Source organism: Loxodonta africana, chromosome 11, assembly GCF_030014295.1.
Source record: "Loxodonta africana isolate mLoxAfr1 chromosome 11, mLoxAfr1.hap2, whole genome shotgun sequence".
Lineage (NCBI taxonomy): Eukaryota > Metazoa > Chordata > Mammalia > Proboscidea > Elephantidae > Loxodonta > Loxodonta africana.
The window spans coordinates 75989972-76010891 of NC_087352.1; the positions used below are offsets into that span (position 1 = coordinate 75989972).

The window sequence follows — 20920 nt, forward strand, 5'->3', positions numbered from 1 at the left end:
AACTATACTCATTTTTTTTAATTTCTTAATATTTGTTCCATTTTTTTTAAAAAAAGCTTCTGCTTAATTGTGTAAAAATAAAAAATAATGTAGAATCTTCAGTTTCCAAGCAGTGGAAGTGAAAAATCAACACACTTCTGGAAGGTAAATTGGCAATATGTATCAAAGGCCTTAAAAAAATATTCATACCGTCTAACACAGTAAGTCCCCACACAAGAAAAAAATCATGAGTATGCCCAAAGATTTACCTACAGGGATAGTCATGAAGGCATTATCAATAATAGAAAAATTATAAACAATAAAAATGCCCAATCACAGAGTACTGGCTAAATCCTTATATGTTCATATGGTTAAATACTACAATTTCATTAAAAATCACATTTTGCAATGCATTTCAACATGGGAAAATGTTCAAAACACATTGTTCAGTGAGAAAATTGTAATATAGCTGGATCCAAATTATACAGAAACACACATACACATATGTACACACAGAAACTACAATATACACTAAATGTGAATTCACATTAATTTTCATTGAATTTTCCTACATTTTAAAAATTTTAAGACAATTTGAATGCCATTTTTCAATGAAAATTTAATTCGTTTCTGAGATGAGGAAGAGCATTAACTCTTTAAGAAGCAGTCTTGGGAGTGAGTAGAAATTCTACTAGAGGAGTCAAACTATGATCTCAAGCAATTCTAATTAACGTGACACTCTCCAGCCTTCACAGACCGGGAACCTAAACAATGAGAGCAGTCAGGGAGGAAAAACTCATCCAGTTTGGACAAGGACAGTCATGTGTCCAGCAGAGGTCCCTAGTATAACCACAATCTTCCTTTTCTTTCTCTTTTCACTGCTTGCTACAAGAGAGGGGCTAAGAATGTTCAACTTAGGGAAACACGTTCAGTGGCTGTTCTTTAGAGGATATGTCAGCAGGGAACTAAAATCTCATTATCTTTCTGGGGAGAGGGTTAAAAATGGAAGCTATCTGTAACTGCCTCTGACTCTCAAACTCTTTTGAAGCCCAAACCATCAGAATAACAACAGCAGCCACCATAAGAAAAACTTGCACACAATCTGGGAAGATTTTTGGCACTAATAAATATTCAATGACATTAATTATTATTTTGGAATTAACAAAAACAAAAATGAAAAGTTGTCTACTTCAACTTTGTCACATTAAATAAATAAATTCACTGAGAAAAAATCTACATTATGTCATGAATTATAGATTCTTCCAGGTGGCAAGAACCTGAGCTTATCTAATTCATAAAAAACATAGTGAATTAAGATATATACTTCTATTACCAATACTTTAAGTGTGTTATTAAAAACAATCAATTTATTAATGTAGACAAAATGAATCATTAGTGATTAATTCATAATTGTGCTTTATTTTAGTAAAGGGTTTCTTGAAAGTGCATAATTATATAGATAACCTGGTGACTCATTTAACCATCCCTTTGGGAAACCCTGAACATAATTCACAATATCACACCAGACCCAAGACCACCCCTCACTACTGGCAGCTTTTAAAACTGAAGTCATGCTTGGGAGAAAAAGCACCATCCACAGAGAACTAGCTTTAACTTCTTCATAAAACTGAACCTATAAGGTCATACATATACAAGAGAATACCCTGATATGTATGTTTGCGTTTGTGTTATATGTGTCTGTGTGTTATATGTATGTATGTGTTGTGTGCACATGTGTGTATCTCCATAAAAAAAAGTTAAATTAAATAATTAAATTCTTATTTACTTTTTTATTTCTGATTATTCTTGAATCGTAGAAGCTCTAACAACTTCAACCATAATGCTGTTTTGATGACCTGTAAACACTTAATGTACAAAAGGAACTGTTTTTAAAAGTTTTTAAACTGTAGGTTGTGACCCATTATGAACCGTGAGATAAAGTTAGTGCATCATGACTAGTGTTAAAAAGATTAAAAGATCAGAATGCATTATGAATATACAAAATGAGTATTATTTTGCAAAACTTCCAATTCTGTTATATATGCATGAGTGTACTGGATCACAAGGTAATATGTATTATTTAATGGGGATTTGTTGTGTATTGTTTTGAAAAGCAAACATGCCCAGGAAATCCAATTTGCAACTTGGGATATTTTCCCTCAATGTTCCTATATTGGCAATGTAATATTTGTATTATTTGGTGATCTCATTAAGAAAGGTATGTCCTATATCAAAACAGAAAGTTCCTGGACAGTGTAAATGGTTAATGTTCTTGGCTGTGAACAAAAAGACTGGCAGTTTGAGTACACCCAGTGGTGCCTGGGAAGAAAGGCCTGAGGATCTACCTCCGAAAAACTCAGTCACTGAAAACCCAATGGACATGTGTGGTTTACTATGTGCCAGGTGCTGGGAAAGTGAGATGCAAAGATAGTAAAACAAGCCCCTCTGAGGGGCAAAGTCCCAGTCAGGGAGTCCACAAATAAGCTAACAACAATAAACTAACAAATACGCCAGCAGTGTTAACAAGTGTAGCAACTACTAGTTTAGAGATATAACCTCCAGTTGGGTGACAAAGTGCAGACTCGATTTCAATTAAATTCGGATTTACAGATGAATGAAAAAAACTGGGGACCAGTCTGACAGGAAATGTTGTCTGACAGGAAATTTCAAGTCTTAAAATCTTGAAAATGGCTGGACTTGATGTATATGAATTAAGTTTATAATCAAGAGATGCAGTGACCTACCAAATAATGTAGAGTGAGAGGACGACTCAGTCCATTGATCGCTCAGTTCAACAAACACTCATTGAGCACTTTCCATAAGCCAGGTATGGAACAGAAGCTGGAGCAACAAAGGTGAACAAGATACACTGGCAGTGGTCACAGTTAATTGTTGTAGTGAATGTTAACATAAAACAGATAATTAAATCACAGTGTGACTAGCACAATTAAAAGAGGGTATTGCTAGGTACAATGGTAACACAAAAAAAAGTGATCAGCTCCTTAGAGTAAGAGACAAAATATTTTATAATGGGGGATGCAAGTAGCTGGAGCCAGAATAGGAGTTTCACAGGAAGAGAAAGAGGGGGAAAAAAAGGGGGAAAGTCATCCCAAATTGAGAGAACAGACTCTGCAAGGGCATGCAGCTGGACAGCACACACTTGGGCAACCACAAGAAAATACTAAGATTAGATTGTAGGGTGTCAGGAAGCAGAAACGAGGCTGAGGAGGCAGGCCACAGGAGGAGCTCTACACTTTATTCCATTGACAGTGAGGATACGGATAGGTGGTTTTAGCCAGGGGCTGACTTTTATGTTAACTCTGGAGATAGAGTGGACATAAATTGAAAGGGGAAAGAGCATGGGGACCTAGAAAACAATCAGGCTGCGAACTTGGATATCACACTTGACCACTAGCATATTATGTGACCCAGGATGCTCTGATATGAGGAAAACCAACGTGTAATATTTTTATCTTGCGAAGCTGATAACACAGACAATTAACAAGTTAAGTATGTATAAACAGCAGACTCAGAGTTAGGAAGCTGTGAAGAGTCTTTCATATGAGTCTTATAGTATCCTATGCCTGATCCGCTCTTGGGTTTTGGACACCATTAGATCAGCATATCAGGAGTCATCCTCACTGCTGCCTGCATTTGTTGGGTAGCAGGACTGGTTCACATGCCGGTGGCTATGGAGTAAGTCAACCCTACAGGCTCTAGATTTCGGGAGTGGTCTCACAGCTGCGTGCAGGCACCTGGGTTTCCGTTTTGAGGAGTATTCCTCCACTCCTTACTTGATATAACTAATGGTCTAAAATCTAATAATTTTCTTACATCTGTATCTGTCTTATCTTTTCTCCAAAAGTTGCTCCTCCAAAGCCAATGCTTCTTTTAATAATAATAGCAAATGTTCCCATAGTACTTCCTATGTGTTGCACACTTATTTATCTAGTGCTTCTAGAGTAGAAACACCACATGTGGATGGCTTTAACAAACGGAAATTTATTCTTTCACAGTCTTGGAGGCTAGATGTCTGAATTCAGGGCCCCAACTCCAGAAGAAGGCTTTCTTTCTCAGTGGGCTCTAGGGGAAGGCCCTTATCATCAATCCTCCCATGGTCTAGGAACTTCTCAGTGCAGGGACCCTGGGTCCAAAGAACACACTCTGCTCCTAGCTCCTTTTACTTGGTGGTAATGAGGTCCCTATCCTCTCTGTTCGATGCTCTAGTTTATATCTCAAAAGAGATTGACTCAAAATACAACCTAATCCTATAGGCTGTGTCCTGCTTCATTAGCATAATTGCCTCTAATCCTGCCTCATTCACATCATAGGGGTTAGGATTTACAACACATAGGATAATCACATCAGATCACAAAACACAGGACAACCATACAATACTGGGAATCACGGCCTAGACAAGTTGACACACATTTTCAGAGGACCTAATTCGATCCACAACACACTATTTTAAGTACTCAACACATAGTGATTTAATCCTCATGTCAACCCTATGAGGTCAGTACTTGATTATCCTCATTTTTCAGAAGAATAAACTGTGAGTTGGTCAAGATCCTAAATAGAGGCAGAGCCACAAGTCAAACGCAAGCCATCCAGTTTTGGAGTCCATGGTTATAACCGCCATGATATCCTGCCTCCCTCAAGTCTGTTTATCAAGGTAGCTATTAGGAACATGGGGATCAATATAGGGATATCATATGTTCCTTTTTCATAAACTGCAAAGTCCTATAGGTTTTTGTCCCTGTCCACAGCTGTGCACTTGAATACATGGTTTGCATTGGTCCAACAGTGTTAAGATGTGTATCTCCTGATACCTTGTATGGAAGTACAGTTGAGGGAGACTGAAAGATTACCCTTCTCAGCTGATGCTTTTTACAGTTTATGCCCCACCTTTGTCATTAAAAGAGAAACTAGGAATCCCACTTAAATAAACACTAACCAAACTCTCTCCATCTTACAAATAAAATCTTTCTGTAAAATTTCACTTAGGATGTGTGACTTACTAAGAGTTTGTAGTTCAATAAAGTGTCTTCCCTTTAATAGTCAAGATTGAAATGAAACCTCTTCTGCAAGGTCAGCAACAAGAGCAAGTCTAAAGGATGTCCTTTACTGATAGAAAAAAAAAAAGTTGATTGCATTAATCTGTTTACTTTTTATCTTGCCTTTAGGTCTTAAGTCACCAAACCTTTTGTGAGCGGGAACTACTTCCCATATTCCCTGAAGCTTTTAAAGTGGATATAATATTAGCAGAGAGTTATTCTTTTTAAATCAATCTACCATATAAGGATTTAGGATTGACTTACTGATGGAAGGACCCCTACCTAACCACTCTTAAATGTTTCCTATGCTGTTTTTGGAGTCTGAGCTTTATTTCTATCTAAATGATTAATTATTTAGATAGAAAAAAAAAATTAGCTGTCACTTAGCTCCTTAAGATTTTTAAAAATTCTTCTATTATGTGAGCAAATCTTAGGATTTTATGGACCTCTGATTCTGATAAAAAGATATATTAAATATTACCCACTTTTTCTTCAAGACTTTTTAATTAATGTACTAACTTTGAGACACAAAGGCCAGGATTTTCTGCTGAAATATTTTGTAAAAAATTTTCCAATGCTTCAAAATGAGAGGATAAGGAAGGCAAGTATATTTGTGTAGTTTTTTCTTCAAATGTTAATAGGGTGGTTTATTCACTGGCACAGAACTTTTAAGCCATCCCACTAAATGGCAGAGAAGAATGTTTTCAAGTCCCCTTGGGCAGTACCTTAGCCATTTAGTGCTGCTGTAACAGAAATACCACAAGTCAAAGCCTTTAACAAACAGAAGTTTATTCTCTCACAGTCTAGTAGGCTAGAAGTCTGAATTCAGGGTGTCAGCTTCATGGGAAGGCTTTCTCTCACTATCGGCTCTGGAGGAAGGTCCTTATCATCAATCTTCCCCCAGCCGAGGAGCTTCTCAGGCACAGAGACCCTGGGTCCAAAGGACGTGCTCTTGTTCCAGTGCTGCTTTCTTGGTGGCATGAGGTCCACCTGTCTCTCTGCTTGCTTCTCTCTTTCATATCTCAAAAGAGATTGTCTTAAGACACAATCCAATCTTGTAGATCTTGTCAACCTAAGTGCCGATAATCCATCTCTTTAACATCATAGTAATAGGATTCACAGCACATAGGAAAATCTCATCAGATGACAAAATGGTAGACAATCACAATACTGGGAATCATGGCCTAGCCAAGTTGACAGATATTTTAGGGGGGACACAATTCAAGAAATTCCACCGTTTGGCCCCCCAAAATTCATTTCCTTCCCACACGTAAAACACATTTACTCCATTATATCACGGCGAGTCTTAATTCAACTGCAAGTCCAAAATCCAAAAATTCCTTTTCGTCTGTGAAATCTAAAATACAAGTTATCTGCTTCCAAAGTACAATGGTGAAACAGGCACAAGCTAGACATTTCTATTACCAACGAGAAAACTGGAGGGAAAGAAGGGGTAACAGGCACCAAGCAAGTCAGTAGAACACATTACATTAGCTCTCAAGTCTTGAAAATAATTTTCTGTTCTCTGAGACCATTTACACAATGGCCCTGCCCTCCAGACTGTAGGTATTAGCCACACTCTCTGGATTCTGAGTGGAGGCCCCTCCGTCCTGGGCTTCAGCTCTGCCTTCCAGGATCACTGGGACGGCAACTCTGTTTCCTCAGCTTTAGGAACACTATTCTCCTAGTCCATCTGAATGACAGCTCCAGCCTTAGAAACACGAGAGGCCATGGTTTTGCCTTCTGAAACCCCAGAGGTTGTGGCCATACCCTTTAAGACTGAGGCAGCTCAACTTTCTGTGTTTCTTGTCTCCTTAGCTTTTGCTTCCTGGTTCCTTGGCCTCTCAGCCCCTCAGGTTTCACAACCACATCTGCCCTGCTGGGGCAAGTGTTCCAAACCTCTGTAGTTCCACTGGTAAGTGCCTGGAGGCACCACACTCTGCCAGCAAACTTCAGCCAGAAGGCACTCAGCTCTCTTGCTCTGTGGGTGGGCAAGCCTAGCTCTACTCTGCCAGGAAGCCTCCTGTGCAAAGGCACGCAGCTCTCGCGCTCTGTGGGTCAGCTCCAGCGCCATCTTGCATTGTTCTCCTGATTCTGCCGCTGCTGCTTCTCTGCCACTTCTTGCAGCCTACGCCACCTCCAGTGTAACAGATATTCTCACGTCCTTCTGAGTCCTCTATCCACTCGGTTTCAAAAGTCCTTCCACATTTTAGGTATCTGTTAGAGGAGTACCCCACTCCTCGTACCAAATTCTGTCTTGGTTATCTAGTGCTGCTGTAACAGAAATACCACAAGTGGATGGTTTTAACAAACAGAAGTTTATTCTCTCACAGTCTAGTAGGCTAGAAGTCCAAATTCAGGGTGTCAGCTCCATAGGAAAGCTTTCTCTCTCTGTCGGCTCTGGAGGAAGGCCCTTGTCATCAATCTTCCCCTAGTGAGGAGCTTCTCAGGTGCAGGGACCCCAGATCCAAAGGATGTGCTCTGCTCCTGGTGCAGCTTTCTTGGTAGTATGAGGTCCACCTGTCTGCTTGCTTCTTTTATATCTCAAGAGAGATTGCCTTAAGACACAACCCAATCTTGCAGATCCCACCAACCTAACTACTGCTAATCCATCTCACTAACATCATAGTGATAGGATTTATAACACATAGGAAAATCTCAACAGATGACAAATTGATAGAAAATCACAATACTGGGAATCATGGCCTAGCCAAGCTGGCAGATGTATTTGGGGGACACAATTCAATCCATGACAGACGGGGAAGCAGGATGCTTGCTCTGCCTTATCCTGCACTGAATACCAAGTATGTGGTTGTCATGGATTGAATTACGTCCCCCCCAAAATGTGTGTATCAACTTGGTTAGGCAATTGTATTGTATTGTATGGTTGTCCTCCATTCTGTGATTGTAATTTTATGTTGAGAGGATTAGTGTGGGATTGTAACAGTACTCTTACTCAGATCACCTCCCTGATCCAAGGTAAAGGGAGTTTCCCTGGGGTATGGCCTGCACCACCTTTTATCTCTCAAGAGATAAAAGGGAAGCAAGCAGAGAGTTGGGGACCTCATACCACCATGAAAGCAGCATCAGGAACAGAGTGCGTCCCTTGGACACGGGGTTCCTGCACCTGAGAAGCTCCTCAACCAGGGGAAGTTTGAGGACAAGGACCTTCCTCCAGAGCTGACAAGAGAGAAAGCCTTACCCTAGAGCTGACGCCCTGAATTTGAACTTGTAACCTACTAGACTGTGAGAAAATAAATTTCTCTTTGTTAAAGCCATCCACCTGTGGTATTTCTGTTATGGCAGCACTAGATGACTAAGACAGTGGCAAAGCCAGGAAAGAGTCGACATGTAACCTTTTCACCTCAGCAACCACTCACCTCTGATAGTGTAATGTTTATTCTATTTAAAGGGGGGGGGGATGATTTATCGTGGAAAGCAAACTGTGGGTTTAAGCCTTATCACAGTCATCTACAAGTTTGTATAATCTTGCCAAATTAGTTAATGTCTTCGTACACATATCTGTAAAACACAAATTATTACACCCTTCCAGTTTTGGAAGAGAGTTGAGTGTGGCAAGTACATGAAAACACCCTAGTAGACTCTCAATTTTTACTTGGATACACAATTAACAGCCATGGAAGCAGCAGTCAAGAAATCAAATAAGTATTGCATTGGGCAAATCTGCTACAAAAGACCTTTTTAATGTGTCAAAAAGCAAAGATGTCATTTTGAGGACTAAGGTTCTCCTGAGCCAAGCCATGCTATTTTCAATTGCCTCATATGCATGCGAAAGCTGTACAGTGAATAAGGAAAATCGATGCCTTTGAATTACAGTGCTGGTGAAGAATATTGAATATGCCATGCCATAGACTGCCAGAAGAAGGAACAAATCTGTCTTGGAAGAAGTACAGCCAGAATGCTCCTTAGAAGTGAGGATGGTGTACTTTGGACATGCTATCAGGAGGGATCTGGAGAAAGACATCACGCTTGGTAGAGAGTCTGGGACAAAAAGGAATACCCTCAAGGAGATGGATTGACATAGTGGCTGCAATGATGGGCTGAAATGTAGCAACCCTGTGAGGATGGTTCAGGACTGTGCAGCGTTTCATTCTGCTGTACATAGGGTCGCTGTGAGTCGGAATCCACTATAGGAAGCCTAACAACATACTGTCAATAACGTAGTTTGCCCCTTCCCTCGGTGTGTCTATGAAGGTCGCCAGCTGTTTATACAACCATGTACTAAATAGAACCACCACCTTCCCTTTTGAGTACTGATCATCCCTCAGCTTTTTGCTGCTCAGTTGTCCAGTCTTTTTCATTCTTCCTAGCAGCCAGTGTCCAGAATGGGGGGAGTCACTTCTGCCTCCGTTTGCTGAGTTGCAGGGTTTGGAGTGGGCTTGAGCGGTGGTTGGAATGCCGAGTAGTTGTCAACTCCTGCCTTTTCCACCCTCCTCTGTGGAACTCTCCTGGTCTAGATACTTAAAGTTTAGGCTACTCAGCATGACGTGAGCACCAAATCGGTCTCTTTCCAACCCTTATTAGAGATTTTAGTGCCATGGTGGGAAGTGGGGGGAGGGTACCGACTCCACGACTAAGAGAAAGAGGCATGAGCTCACACTGCAACTTTGGGTCTCCAGGAAGGGCCCTGAGCAAGGACGGAGTCTGAGCGCCCGGCGAGGCTGCAGGGCGCGCAAGCGGTCGGACGGGGGAGCGAGAGCTAAAGCTTGCAGAGCGCGCCAAGCCCGCGCGCCCGCCGCCCGGGCCTGGCAGATGACGCCGCGCCGAGCCCGCCCGCCGGCCGGGCTGCAGGGCCGGAGCCCGGCGAGGCCGAGGCGGAGCGGAGGGAGGAGCGGGCGGCGCCGGGGAGGCGGGGGAGGGGGCGGTGTCTCCCTGAGCTGCGCAGGCGTTGCTCGCACCTTGTTGATTAGTCAGTGCTGGGAGCGCTGCTATGGCGTTTCTCAGACCCGCAGCTCCTCCTCAAACGCTCGAGGCAGAGGGAAGGAGGGATAAGAGGAGGAGGCGAGCGGGCAGCCGCCGCAGCTGCAGACCCAGGGCCAGAGGGGGAGGCAGAGCGGGAGCCACCGCAGCCTCTCCGACCGCCGCCGTCCGCTTCAGCCGGGCTGCTTCGAGTCCTCCCCGGGTTTGAGTGCACTGGGGCGTCTAGCCATGCCCCGCAGCAGCAGCTGAGCCGGAGCGGGCCCCATCCCTCCAGGTCCGCTCAGCCGCGGCGCCCCCGGGCTGCCCGCGGCCGGAGCTTCCCGGCGTCTCACGCGCGCCCCAGACCGCGAGCGCAAACAGCGGCGGCCGCCGAGGCGCGGTGGTGCCGGCGGCTGCGGAGGGAGCGTGGGGCAGGAGGAGGCGGGGAAGATGGACCCGGCGCTTTCGCTGGGTTGCAGCCTTAAGGATGTGAAGTGGAGCTCGGTGGCCGTTCCGCTCGACTTTCTGGTCAGCACTTACCGGCTGCCCCAGATCGCGCGGCTGGACAGCGGTAAGTCCCGGCTGCCCCGACGCGCAGGGGAGACGGGCGGGGACCGCAATCTGGGCGCGGGTGTGTGCACGTGTGCCCGAGAGGGTGGGACCGGGTGGGGGAGTGGGCTGCCAGCTCCCTGGAGTTGGCCCGAGCGGCCACCGCAGCCCTGGCGCGTTGCTCTCAACTCCCCCCAGCAGCCAGAGATGTGGAAATCAGAGCCCTCGCAGTATAATTGAAAAGGACGCTTAAAAATCAACATAGGGGAAACCTCTGCAGATAGTAATCTTGGAGGCGAGCTGTCCATCCCCACCCGCCTGCAAGAATTACACAACCCGGGAAACCCTAAAGAGTTATCTTAGGCAACTTTCTTACGAAAATAATTGTGCTCTGGGTGGTATCTTTATTTTGGGTGCAGCCGCAGATTTAAGAGGAAAAGCTCCTGGGTGACCAATGAAAGGGATCATATTTCTCAGAGACCTTTTATTACAGCTTGTCTTTTTTGTTTAACCGAACTGAAAGTAATTTAAGGCTGTGTGTAGAAAATGTTTGGAGCAGAAGTGATGGTATGCTTCAGGTTAATTATTAGCTTAGCGCATTTCCAGCCTGGAAAAAAAAAATTAAGTCACCAAAAAATTCATTGGAACCTGAGCTCAGAACTAAGACGCTCTGGTATTTCCTGAAATTGACCACCAGAAACCAACCAAACATCCCGTTTGTTCTGCAGTGTGACATCTGCAAACAAGTAGATAGATGTGTATACTGTCAAACAAGTAGACACCTTTCAGTTTGAGAGTTATGAAATGTAAGGTGGCAATTTAGGCGTGTTTTGCCTTCTCCTGTGTTTTCAGAATAACTTCAGTTGATTTTGGCTTCATTGGATTCCAGGCTGTTGGCAGAAAGAAGCCTCCTCTCCAGTGGGGCAGCTGGAAACACCTGGGCCCAGGCAGGCAGGCAGGCTGATAGAGCTGTGGCCACGCAGGCCAAGTCAGAAGTGCACTACTGTTTCAATCACAGGGACTTGGGTTCCTCTTTGTTTTCTGGAGTAAGAGTGTGTAACGTGAGATGTAATAGATGCCCAAAGGAATTGCTAGTCTCGTTCAGTTGGTGGTGGTTGTGGTGGGCACTGGGAATGAACTAAGATTTCTAAAACCTGTGATGAAGTGGGGATGACAGTAGCCATTGAATGGATGAGGATTGGGGAGACAGGTGTTCTGTTGAGGCATTTCTGCTTAGAATGGGGGTGGAAAAGTGTTTCCTACCTTAAATATGTATATGGAAACCTGACCCTGGTGTGCGTGTGTGTGTGTGTGTGTGTAAAATCACAGTATTTCATTTCCTCCTCCGCTGTGCAAAACTGTGTATATTGGAAGGTTGTGAGTCCTTGCCTTTTCCAGCCTTCTCTCAACGTTGCATACTCTGCCAACCCATTAGCTAGGCAGAGAGCACTGGTGCAAGTGGTGTGAAAGCCACCCCAAAGCTTCATTAAACTGGAAGTTTAAGAAGGCTGAATAGCAGTTCCAGATAAAACTTTAGTTTTATTGTGCACATTCCTGTCCCTGCCATTCATAAAAAGGATCTGACTCAGCAGAGTACTTATCCCACAGCTCTTTTTAAAATTAGGATATGGGCAGGAGGTCTTAACACTGCGTCCTTTCACATCATGTACTGGATTTTGAGCTGTGTATAAGTCTGATTCTTTATTGTAAATTTCTCTTATTTTTCTTATGACCACTTGAGAAGCACAGTGCCACACAAGGATTTAGAATCATAGCCAAGGACTACTTTCTATCTTGCTCCTTTCACTTGACAATCCCATGCTGTTTTAGTATCTTTTGCTAATATGATTTTTAGTAGAAATCAGTTTCCATCAAGTCGGTTCTGACTTGAGTCAGAGTAGAGCTGTTTTTTTTTTCAGGAGTAGACTGATGGGCCTTTCTTCTGAGGTGCCTCTGGGTGGATTCGAGCCTCCATTTAGGTTAACAGCGCTTTTCCATTCGTACCACTTAGAGACTTCGTGATTTTTAACAGCTGCATAATATGCCACAGAACAGCAATACTGTATAATCTAGCCCCCTTTTGTAGACGTTATGGCACAAAATGGCTAGGTGCTCGGCTACTAACTGAAAGGTTGGTGCTTTGAACCCACCCTGAGGCACCTCAGAAGACAGGCCTGGTAATCTGCTTCAGAAAAAAAAAAAAAAAGCCATTGAAAACCTATGGAGCACAGCTCTACTCTGAAACACACAGGGTAGCCATGAATCAGAACTGACTTGATGGCAACTAGCTTGTTTTTTTGTATTGTACACATTAGTTTGCTTCAGCTTTTTGCAATTATAAGTAATGATACGATGAACATGCTTGTATATAATGCTATTTATTTTGATTAAGATATATTCCTAACTTGCTGAGTAGAACATGTGAATCCTTTTCATATCCTTGATACACACTGTCAAATTGCTTTAATAAAAGGTCAAGCTCATTTACACTTCCAAGAACACACCTTTACAATATTGAGTATCCCTCTCTCTCTCTTTTTTAATCTTTGCTAATTTGATGGGATAGAGTGTTACCTAACCATTTTAATTTGGGTAGGTTTTAAAAGAATCAACCACAGATTCCGTACATCTCTTTAAACATGTTTCACAGCAATGATTCCAAACCAAAACCAAGCCCAGTACCGTCGAGTCGATTCCAACTCATAGCGACCCTATAGGACAGAGTAGAACTGCCTCATAGAGTTGCCAAGGAGCGTCTGGTGGATTTGAACTGCCGACCTTTTGGTTAGCAGCCGTAGCACTTAACCACTACGCCACCAGGGTTTCCCAGCAATAATTAAAAAGACATATGAAAATGCTGACATATTTATAAATGTGATATATGAAAACTCAAGTTTCATGCAGCCCTGTCCATGTGTGTGTCCTCTGCCAGTTTTAGTACTCACTGCAGGTACGTTTTACACAACAGGCAGTGCACACTATACTTAGACATGAAAGGTAGTCATTTTTCAAATCACTTGTTTTAAAAGAGACGAGAAAGAAATTGGAAAAAATGTCATAAGCTGACATTATGCTAAGAGAAAATCGTTGGCTATTTTTTTTTGACAACCATTAAACCCACTGCCCTAGAGTCGATTCTCATTCATAGCGACCCCATAGGACAGCCCCATAAGGTTTACAAGGAGCAGCTGGTGGATTCGAACTGTTACTTTCTCATACAAAATGGGGGTAGGTTTAGAGTAGGTTTAACGTCTTCTAAGTAGTCGTGCTGTCTCTCTCTCAACTTGAGAACTGGAAAGTCAATGTTTTTAAAACAGTGTAGACACTGAATTAAGTGCTCCACCATATTTAGACGACTTTATCCTTCCCAAAGGAGTGGGTCATCCGGAGGGTGAGGGGCAGAATCAGAGAAAGAAGGAAAAAAGTGGTGGTGGGGGGGGCGTTTAGGCTATGTGGATGCGTCTGTTGAGATTACTCAATACAGTGGCCGTATTTAAGATACTACCTTTTGATACAAAAAGAACTCAATTCTTTGCATTTTGCATGTCACTCACAAAATGGCCATCTGACAGGTACATTCACTGTTACATCCCCAATGGTGAGCTTTGTCTTTGTATGATAAGATGAAATAAATACAAAGTTAGAGAACCTTTCATGGTATTGGCACACGAGTCTTTCTGGAAGGCTGAAAGGAAAACACTCCAGCGATTCTCCTTGGTAGCGGGCTAAATCTCAACAGTGAAAGTCTAACCTCGGTCAGCAATGAAATCAGGATGAGATATTTAAAATGATCGTCAGTTTTATAAATCGTTAGCTCTATAGGGTCGCTATGAGTTGGAATCGACTCAACAGCAACGGGTTTGGTTTGTTTTGGTTTTTGGTCTAGAACTAAGTTCAAGCGTTTAGGACCAAAGAGAGGATGTAGAGGTTACGAATCCCACTCCACCCCCTGTTTATCCTCACTCAAAACTGGGTAGGTAGGCAGTTGTTTGGTCTGTCTCATTTCTTCCTGGAAAGGCTCTGAAGGTTTGGCCTAGAGCAGCATTCTTCCAATTTTTTGCTCCTTTTTAGTTCTTCAAAGATTCTGTAAAACTGTATACGTACATTTTATACCTACAACTTTTTTTCCTAAACTTAAATGGTTACATAGGATGTAATTTTCAATTTATTGTAAATATTGACGTTTTAAATTAAATCATTACATCATGAAAAAAACTCTGGTAGCATCTATAATTAATTCCCGATATCATTCATTTAAAAATGAACTAAAAATATCTTCTTTAATGTTTCGAAATTTTCTCTTTCTCCTCAAATTTATATTTCATTTCCCTTCCCCTACAGAATGTTATTCTAATTTATCCTATTTTTATGCTTGAAAGTATTTTCTTGATCACTTTATCTTACTTTCTGTAAGAGAACATACCTATACAAATTGAAATCTAATATTTTTTATTTGACCATAAGCTCTTCATATTTAAACATTTCAGGTAGTTTAAAACAAATATTGGAAATTGACTGATTTATAAAAGGATTTGTTACCCAAATTTTGGAGGCTTTCATCTCTCAACCTGCATCAGCATTTTTATTTGTCCCTTTGTTTGTAACCCCGAGGTCTTTACAGCTTAAAGGGTCTAGGGTTCAAAAAGCGAATACATTACTTAAGTGGGAGCAGGGTGATTGTGAACAGGAGGTGGGGGAGGTGGTGAAGCACACATCCCTGTTCCTCCCTCACTATTACAATCCCAGGCTCTTCAGTTTTTACACAAGAGTACCTTTGGAAGTTCGGGATTCCTTACAACTGTGATGGTGATCCCCTGGGAAGTCCTAGCTTTGCTTCAGACGTGTACTCCAGTTTGAAGATGGCTGGTCTAGAGCAGTAGAAGTTGAGTCAGTGGCTCTGTCTGATGAAAGGAAAAGGAAGGTCCAGGTGGCATAGACTGATGGGGAAAACAAAAAAACCAAACCCAGTGCTGTTGAGTCGATTCCGACTCATAGCGACCCTAAAGGACAGAGTAGAACTGCCCCACAGAGTTTCCAAGGAGCACATGGCAGATTTGAACTGCCGACCCTTTGGTTACGCCGCCAGGGTTTCCTGAGGAAAAAAAAGGTAGGAATTGGAGGCAGCAAAGTAGATTATAGGAAACCCTGGTGGCGTAGTGGTTCAGAGCTACAGCTGCTAACCAAAAGGTCAGCAGTTCAGATCCACCTGGCACTCCTTGGAAACCCTATGGGGCAGTTCTGCAATGTCCTGTAGGGTTGGTATGAGTCAGAATTGACTCCACGGCAGCCAGTTCGACTTTTTTATTAAGTAGATATACTTAGTAACTGGTAAGTAGATAAAGGGTGCATTGGGGTTCAGTAGTAGAATTCTTGCCTTCCATGCAGGAGACTTGGGTTTGATGATGGCATGTACCTACACACAGCCACCACCAGTCTTTCAGCGGAGGCTTGGGTGTCACTATGATGCTGAACAGGTTTCAGCAGAGCGTCTGGATTAAGATGGTCTAGGATGAAAGGCCCGATGGTCTACTTCTAAAGATTAACCACTGAAAACCTTGTGAATCACAATGATCTAATCCGCATCCAATCATGGGGATGGCACAGGACCAGGCTGCACTTCATTCTGTTGGGGATGATCAGGGGCCCAACTTGATGTCAGCTAACAACAGTAATGACAGGTAGATACACAGATGGGAATCTCTAATTCTTCTGACCTATGAAGAAAAATCACATCTGATTTTAAGCCCTAGCTGTGTTTTTGGGCTCTGGGAACCTTGGTTCTTACTTTGTGCTTAGGTGCCTTGACAAGCTGAAGGACCAAAAGCTTGCATACTTCAGAGATGCCCAGGGACATTCCAAGTGGCTGATTACAATTGTCAGAAGTCTTTCTAGATCCATGTTAGATCTTTGAAGTTAATGTAATTTCTCAGAATCTACTCTGTGGTTGATGTTATTTTAATAATGTGCATGTTTGCTTTTTTTTTTTCCCTAAAATAACGTAGTATGACTCCTGTTCCAGGAAGATGTGCCTTGCTTATCTTGTGGCTTCATTTCATTTCCTCCTGGTATTTTATGTTGCAAGAGGATATAGTGTCCCAGAAGGGAGAAATGGTAGTTTAAAGGATACTGGATTTGGAGCCAAGAGACTACCATTCAGTTATGTGCACTGCCATTGAGTAGCCAAGTGATCTTGGCCAAGTCTTTTAAAACTTTTGATTTGTAGTTTTCTCATGTAGAAAAAAAATGGACATAATACTTGCCCATTCATCTAATAGTTATTCATTGATCTGACTGTTCAGTCAACTAGTATTTATTAACTCCCTACTAAGTGCAAAGCCTTCTTCTAGGTACTAGGACCACAGCACTACACAAATCAGACAAAAATCTGTCCTTATAGAGCTTACGGTCTAGTGCAGTTACTCACTATGAGAATTAAATGCATACACATACTGATGTGGTAGAGTTGCAGTCCAACTGAGAGGGATGCTTGAGAGTATATCATCTCATTTTGGCACTGCAATTAAACCGAATAATAAATAGATTTTAATACCCTTTCATGGATAAAGAAACTCCCGGAAATGTTCTTGATAACTTTTGTCTATTTCCCTTTGTGGATTCCAGGTCATTGATCCTAGTAATCAATAAAACCAATAGGTAATAAAAAGGTGGTATAAGGCCTTTAGAAAGTGCTATGAACTTACTAACCCAAGATTGGCTTGGGAGAGGTCAGAGTAGGAAGTTAGGAAAGGAACTTTTAAGCTGTCCGCAAATCCAGAATCACATATGAGTCTGACCAAATCGTCCCAAAACAATGGGTTTGGACACTTGATTTTTCTTTTTTTTTAGCATGAACTCATCACTATTTTTACTGGAGAAAATTTTTTAACAGCTATAGTTATGTAACTGTTAGCAGAAAAGGAGTGCCTAGTAGAATGTTTTACGCAAAGTGGGTGATAAGGAAGGTCTCTTTAATCTTTCATATACTGTATGCATTTACTTTCCTCTAGTTGTCACCTATTCTGACTAATTGGCCATGTCTAAAAATTATGAAAAAGAATAGGAGAGGACCTTGTAGCGGGCATTGAACAGTGATGAACATTTAACAAGGCTTGGACCTAGCTTCTGCAGTGGCCTTGCTCTTCAAGTAAGACAGCTCTTTTGAAAGTCTTAAGTGAAAATTAGTATCCACGTTGCCAGTAAAAATACTACAAGTGGATGGCTTTAACAAAGAGAAATTTATTCTTTTACAGTCTTGGAAACTAGAAGTCTGAATTCAGGGTGCCAGCTCCAGGGGAAGGATTTCTCTATCAGCTCTGGGGGAAGGTCCTTATTATCAATCTTCCCCTGGTCTAGGAGCTTCTCAGTGCAGTGACCCCAGGTCCAAACGGTGCACTCCTCTCCCTGCTCTCCTTTATAGGGGGTAGGAGGTCTCTCTCCACCCTGCTTAGTTCTCTCTTTTATATCTCAGAAGAGATTGACTCAAGATACAACCTAATCCTGTAGATTGTGTCCTGCTTCATTAACATAACTGCCTCTAATCCTGCCTCATTCACATAGTACAGGTTAGGATTTATAACACGTAGGATAATCACATCAGATCACAAAATAGTGGACAACCACACAGTACTAGGAATCATGGCCTAGCCAAGTTGACACACATTTTTGGGGGACACAATTCAAAACAATCTGTAAAAGGAAAACTGGCTGGACCATTGTGACCTACTGTATCATAGTTGAAAGAGGGAGTATTTTCGTCTCTCTTGCTTGTTTGGCTGCCTCGTTGAAATAGCAGGTTCTCGTAGACCAGGTTGTAAACTCATTTGTTTTCGTTTAAGATTCCCGAGGTATCTGTCTTTTCACTTACTGAGCTGCATTTCTAAGACGACTCAGAAACTCCCCTCTTGTCTTCTGCAGGACATCAATCTTAACAGCACCAGCTATTCTATGCAAGTTGAGAAATAAGGTTTATTGCCACTTTATATATTATTTTGTCATAGTTGACAAAAAAATCTGTTAAAATATTTAAATTTCATTGGATTAATTCCTCTTTTAGAAGACATTTCCACCTGAATGCTCCTCCCCTACCTCTCTGCCCCCACCCCAATTCCTAATTTCACAAGAACGTTTACTTGAATTTCAGGTTAAAGGTGTATAAGTTTATTTTTTCCTGTTCTTAGTACAATGCCTGGCATGCAGGAGGCACTTGATAAGCATTAATAAATGAATGAGCAAATCTCAGTATTAAAAATTTAAGGTCCAAATTATCTGTTTACCAAAACTATGAGCTCTGCAAGTCTGAAATAGAATTCCACTTTTGTTTCAATTGACTTAGGTTATATCACCTGAAACTAAGATGACACCAAAAACCAAACTCCTTGCTGTCAAGTAGATTCCAACTCATAGTGACCCTACAGAAGAGAGTAGAACTGCCCTATATGGAGCAGCTGGTGGATTCGAACTGGCAACCTTTTGGTTAGGTGCCAAGCTCTTAACCACTGTGCCACCAGGGCTGCATCTAAGATGATAGGTTCTAATATTAGCGACAGTAAAAATAAAGACTAGTAAGCCATCATGATTTTTAAAATAATGATCCTTAGGGTTAGTTATTACCAATATTTTAAATTATTTCTAGAAATTAGAACTCATTTTTAATTTTTAGTTCTGTTGCTAGTTTTTTCATTCTAAAATTGATTAAGAAGCCTGCTCTACATATTACTCTTGCTGTGTCATTAAATTCTTTATCGTTGGCATCATCACGCTGTTCATATGACTCCTGAGTATATGGACCTTTGATGTTAGTTGTTGCCAAGTTGATTCAGACTCATGGTGACCCAGCGTGTGTCAGAGTAGAACTGTGTTTTGTAGGGTTTTCAATGGCTGAGTATTTTGGGAGGTAGATCATCAGGCCATTCTTCCAAGGCACCTCTGGGTGGACTGGAATCTCCAACCTTTCGGTTCGCAGCCCAGCATGTTATCCATTGTATCACCCAGGGACTACAGTATGTGGATTGGAACACCACAGTTCTTAGAAACTAGTCAACTCTATTACAGTAAAGGAAAAGGCTGACTGGAGAGTCAGCTAACCATCCAACTACCCGTTGTCTCATCTTCTCTGGGCACCAGTGATTATACTTCTAAGCAAAGCAAGCCATTTAGTTCAAATGGTGTTACAAAACTACAACTGCTAATTTGGTACAGTTGTCATCTTCCTAGAATAGCCCCAAGATTGACTGGAAACCATAGTGTCTTAATTCCAGACAATGAGCTTCCTTTTATGCCATTGTGTAAGTATTTCAGGGTGATAAAAGAAGAGGGAATAGAACAATGCTCCCAACCCTTTTTCCAATTCTGTGGATGACTTACAAGTTATTTTAATTGATTCTGCTAATTCTTAACCTAGTTTGACATATGTAAATACCACTTGGGCATTGGTGACTTAATGGTTGTTTTAAGAAATGCCGAGTTACTGAATTTAAATGCAGTATGAAGCCTTTAAAGTACTGAAGATATCTGTTATTCAAGTTAATATGTAACATGTATAGTAAGCTGTTATAATTAGGCCTGTTTATAGCTTAGAGGGGAATATAATTGACTGTGAGCAGTGCTTATGTGTGTATCCCTGTGAAGATTTAAAATAAGTTATGTTCTGGGCTTTTTTTCCTCCACTCAGTAGGGAGAAATTTCCTTAGCCAGATACTTTTTTTTAAGACGACAGTTTTCTCAATACCAGACTTTAACATGTTGGAAATGAACATTTGCCCCGGATAATGAGTTCACATTGACAGTGTCTTTGTCCTAGCAGGGAACTGCATTCAGATATCTAAAAGTAACAGAAAAGGAGTGTTTACTTTTTCTTCTTTTAACGAACCTGTCTGTGCAGAGGTCCTGGAGTTACTCAAGTGGCCTTTTTCACGTACCTCATTACTCTTTCTTTTTTTAATAGGCTACATAATCTGTTATAACCGGTGCTTCCTAATTACCTACTAGGTAAGGGATATGTTCCATGATTCATACTCACTTTGGATTGTCACCCTCTTCCTTTAGCAGTGGTGGGCAAGTAAGGGATGAACAGAATTAAAGAGCTAACATAGATCTCATTGTCATTCCTGGTCTTTAGTAGCAGACGCTCCTAGAGCATCAGTGTTAATCTGTTGCAGGTTGTCAATATTTAAAATAAGATTGAGGATTCATTTTTACCTTGGGACCACTGACCCAAAGTTAGTCAAGACCAGACCCAAGTTAAAAATAATCTCATTAGTCTAGAGAGAGAGCTCTAGAAGGCTCACATTGCCTACTGAAAATACATGATATTAAATAAGTAAATAACAAGTGACATTCAGCTTCATTAGGACATTATGCTATTGTTTTCCTAGTTATTTGGTCCCATCTTTTGACCAGTTAAGACGGAGGCACTG

General features: G+C 41.7%; 1 protein-coding gene and 1 long non-coding RNA gene across 2 annotated transcripts in view; one reads left to right on the plus strand and one right to left on the minus strand.

Moving 5' to 3' along the window:
* LOC135232861 (uncharacterized) overlaps window positions 1-20920 on the minus strand; it is an 82672-nt gene that overhangs the window by 12850 nt on the left and 48902 nt on the right. The window lies entirely within an intron of this gene.
* Window positions 10073-20920, plus strand: part of GAREM1 (GRB2 associated regulator of MAPK1 subtype 1) — a 194446-nt gene continuing 183598 nt past the window's right edge. The window contains exon 1 of the mRNA XM_010586786.3: window positions 10073-10527. Coding sequence (XP_010585088.1) covers window positions 10407-10527 — 121 coding nt within the window. The 5' untranslated portion in view covers window positions 10073-10406. The remainder of the gene's footprint in view (window positions 10528-20920) is intronic.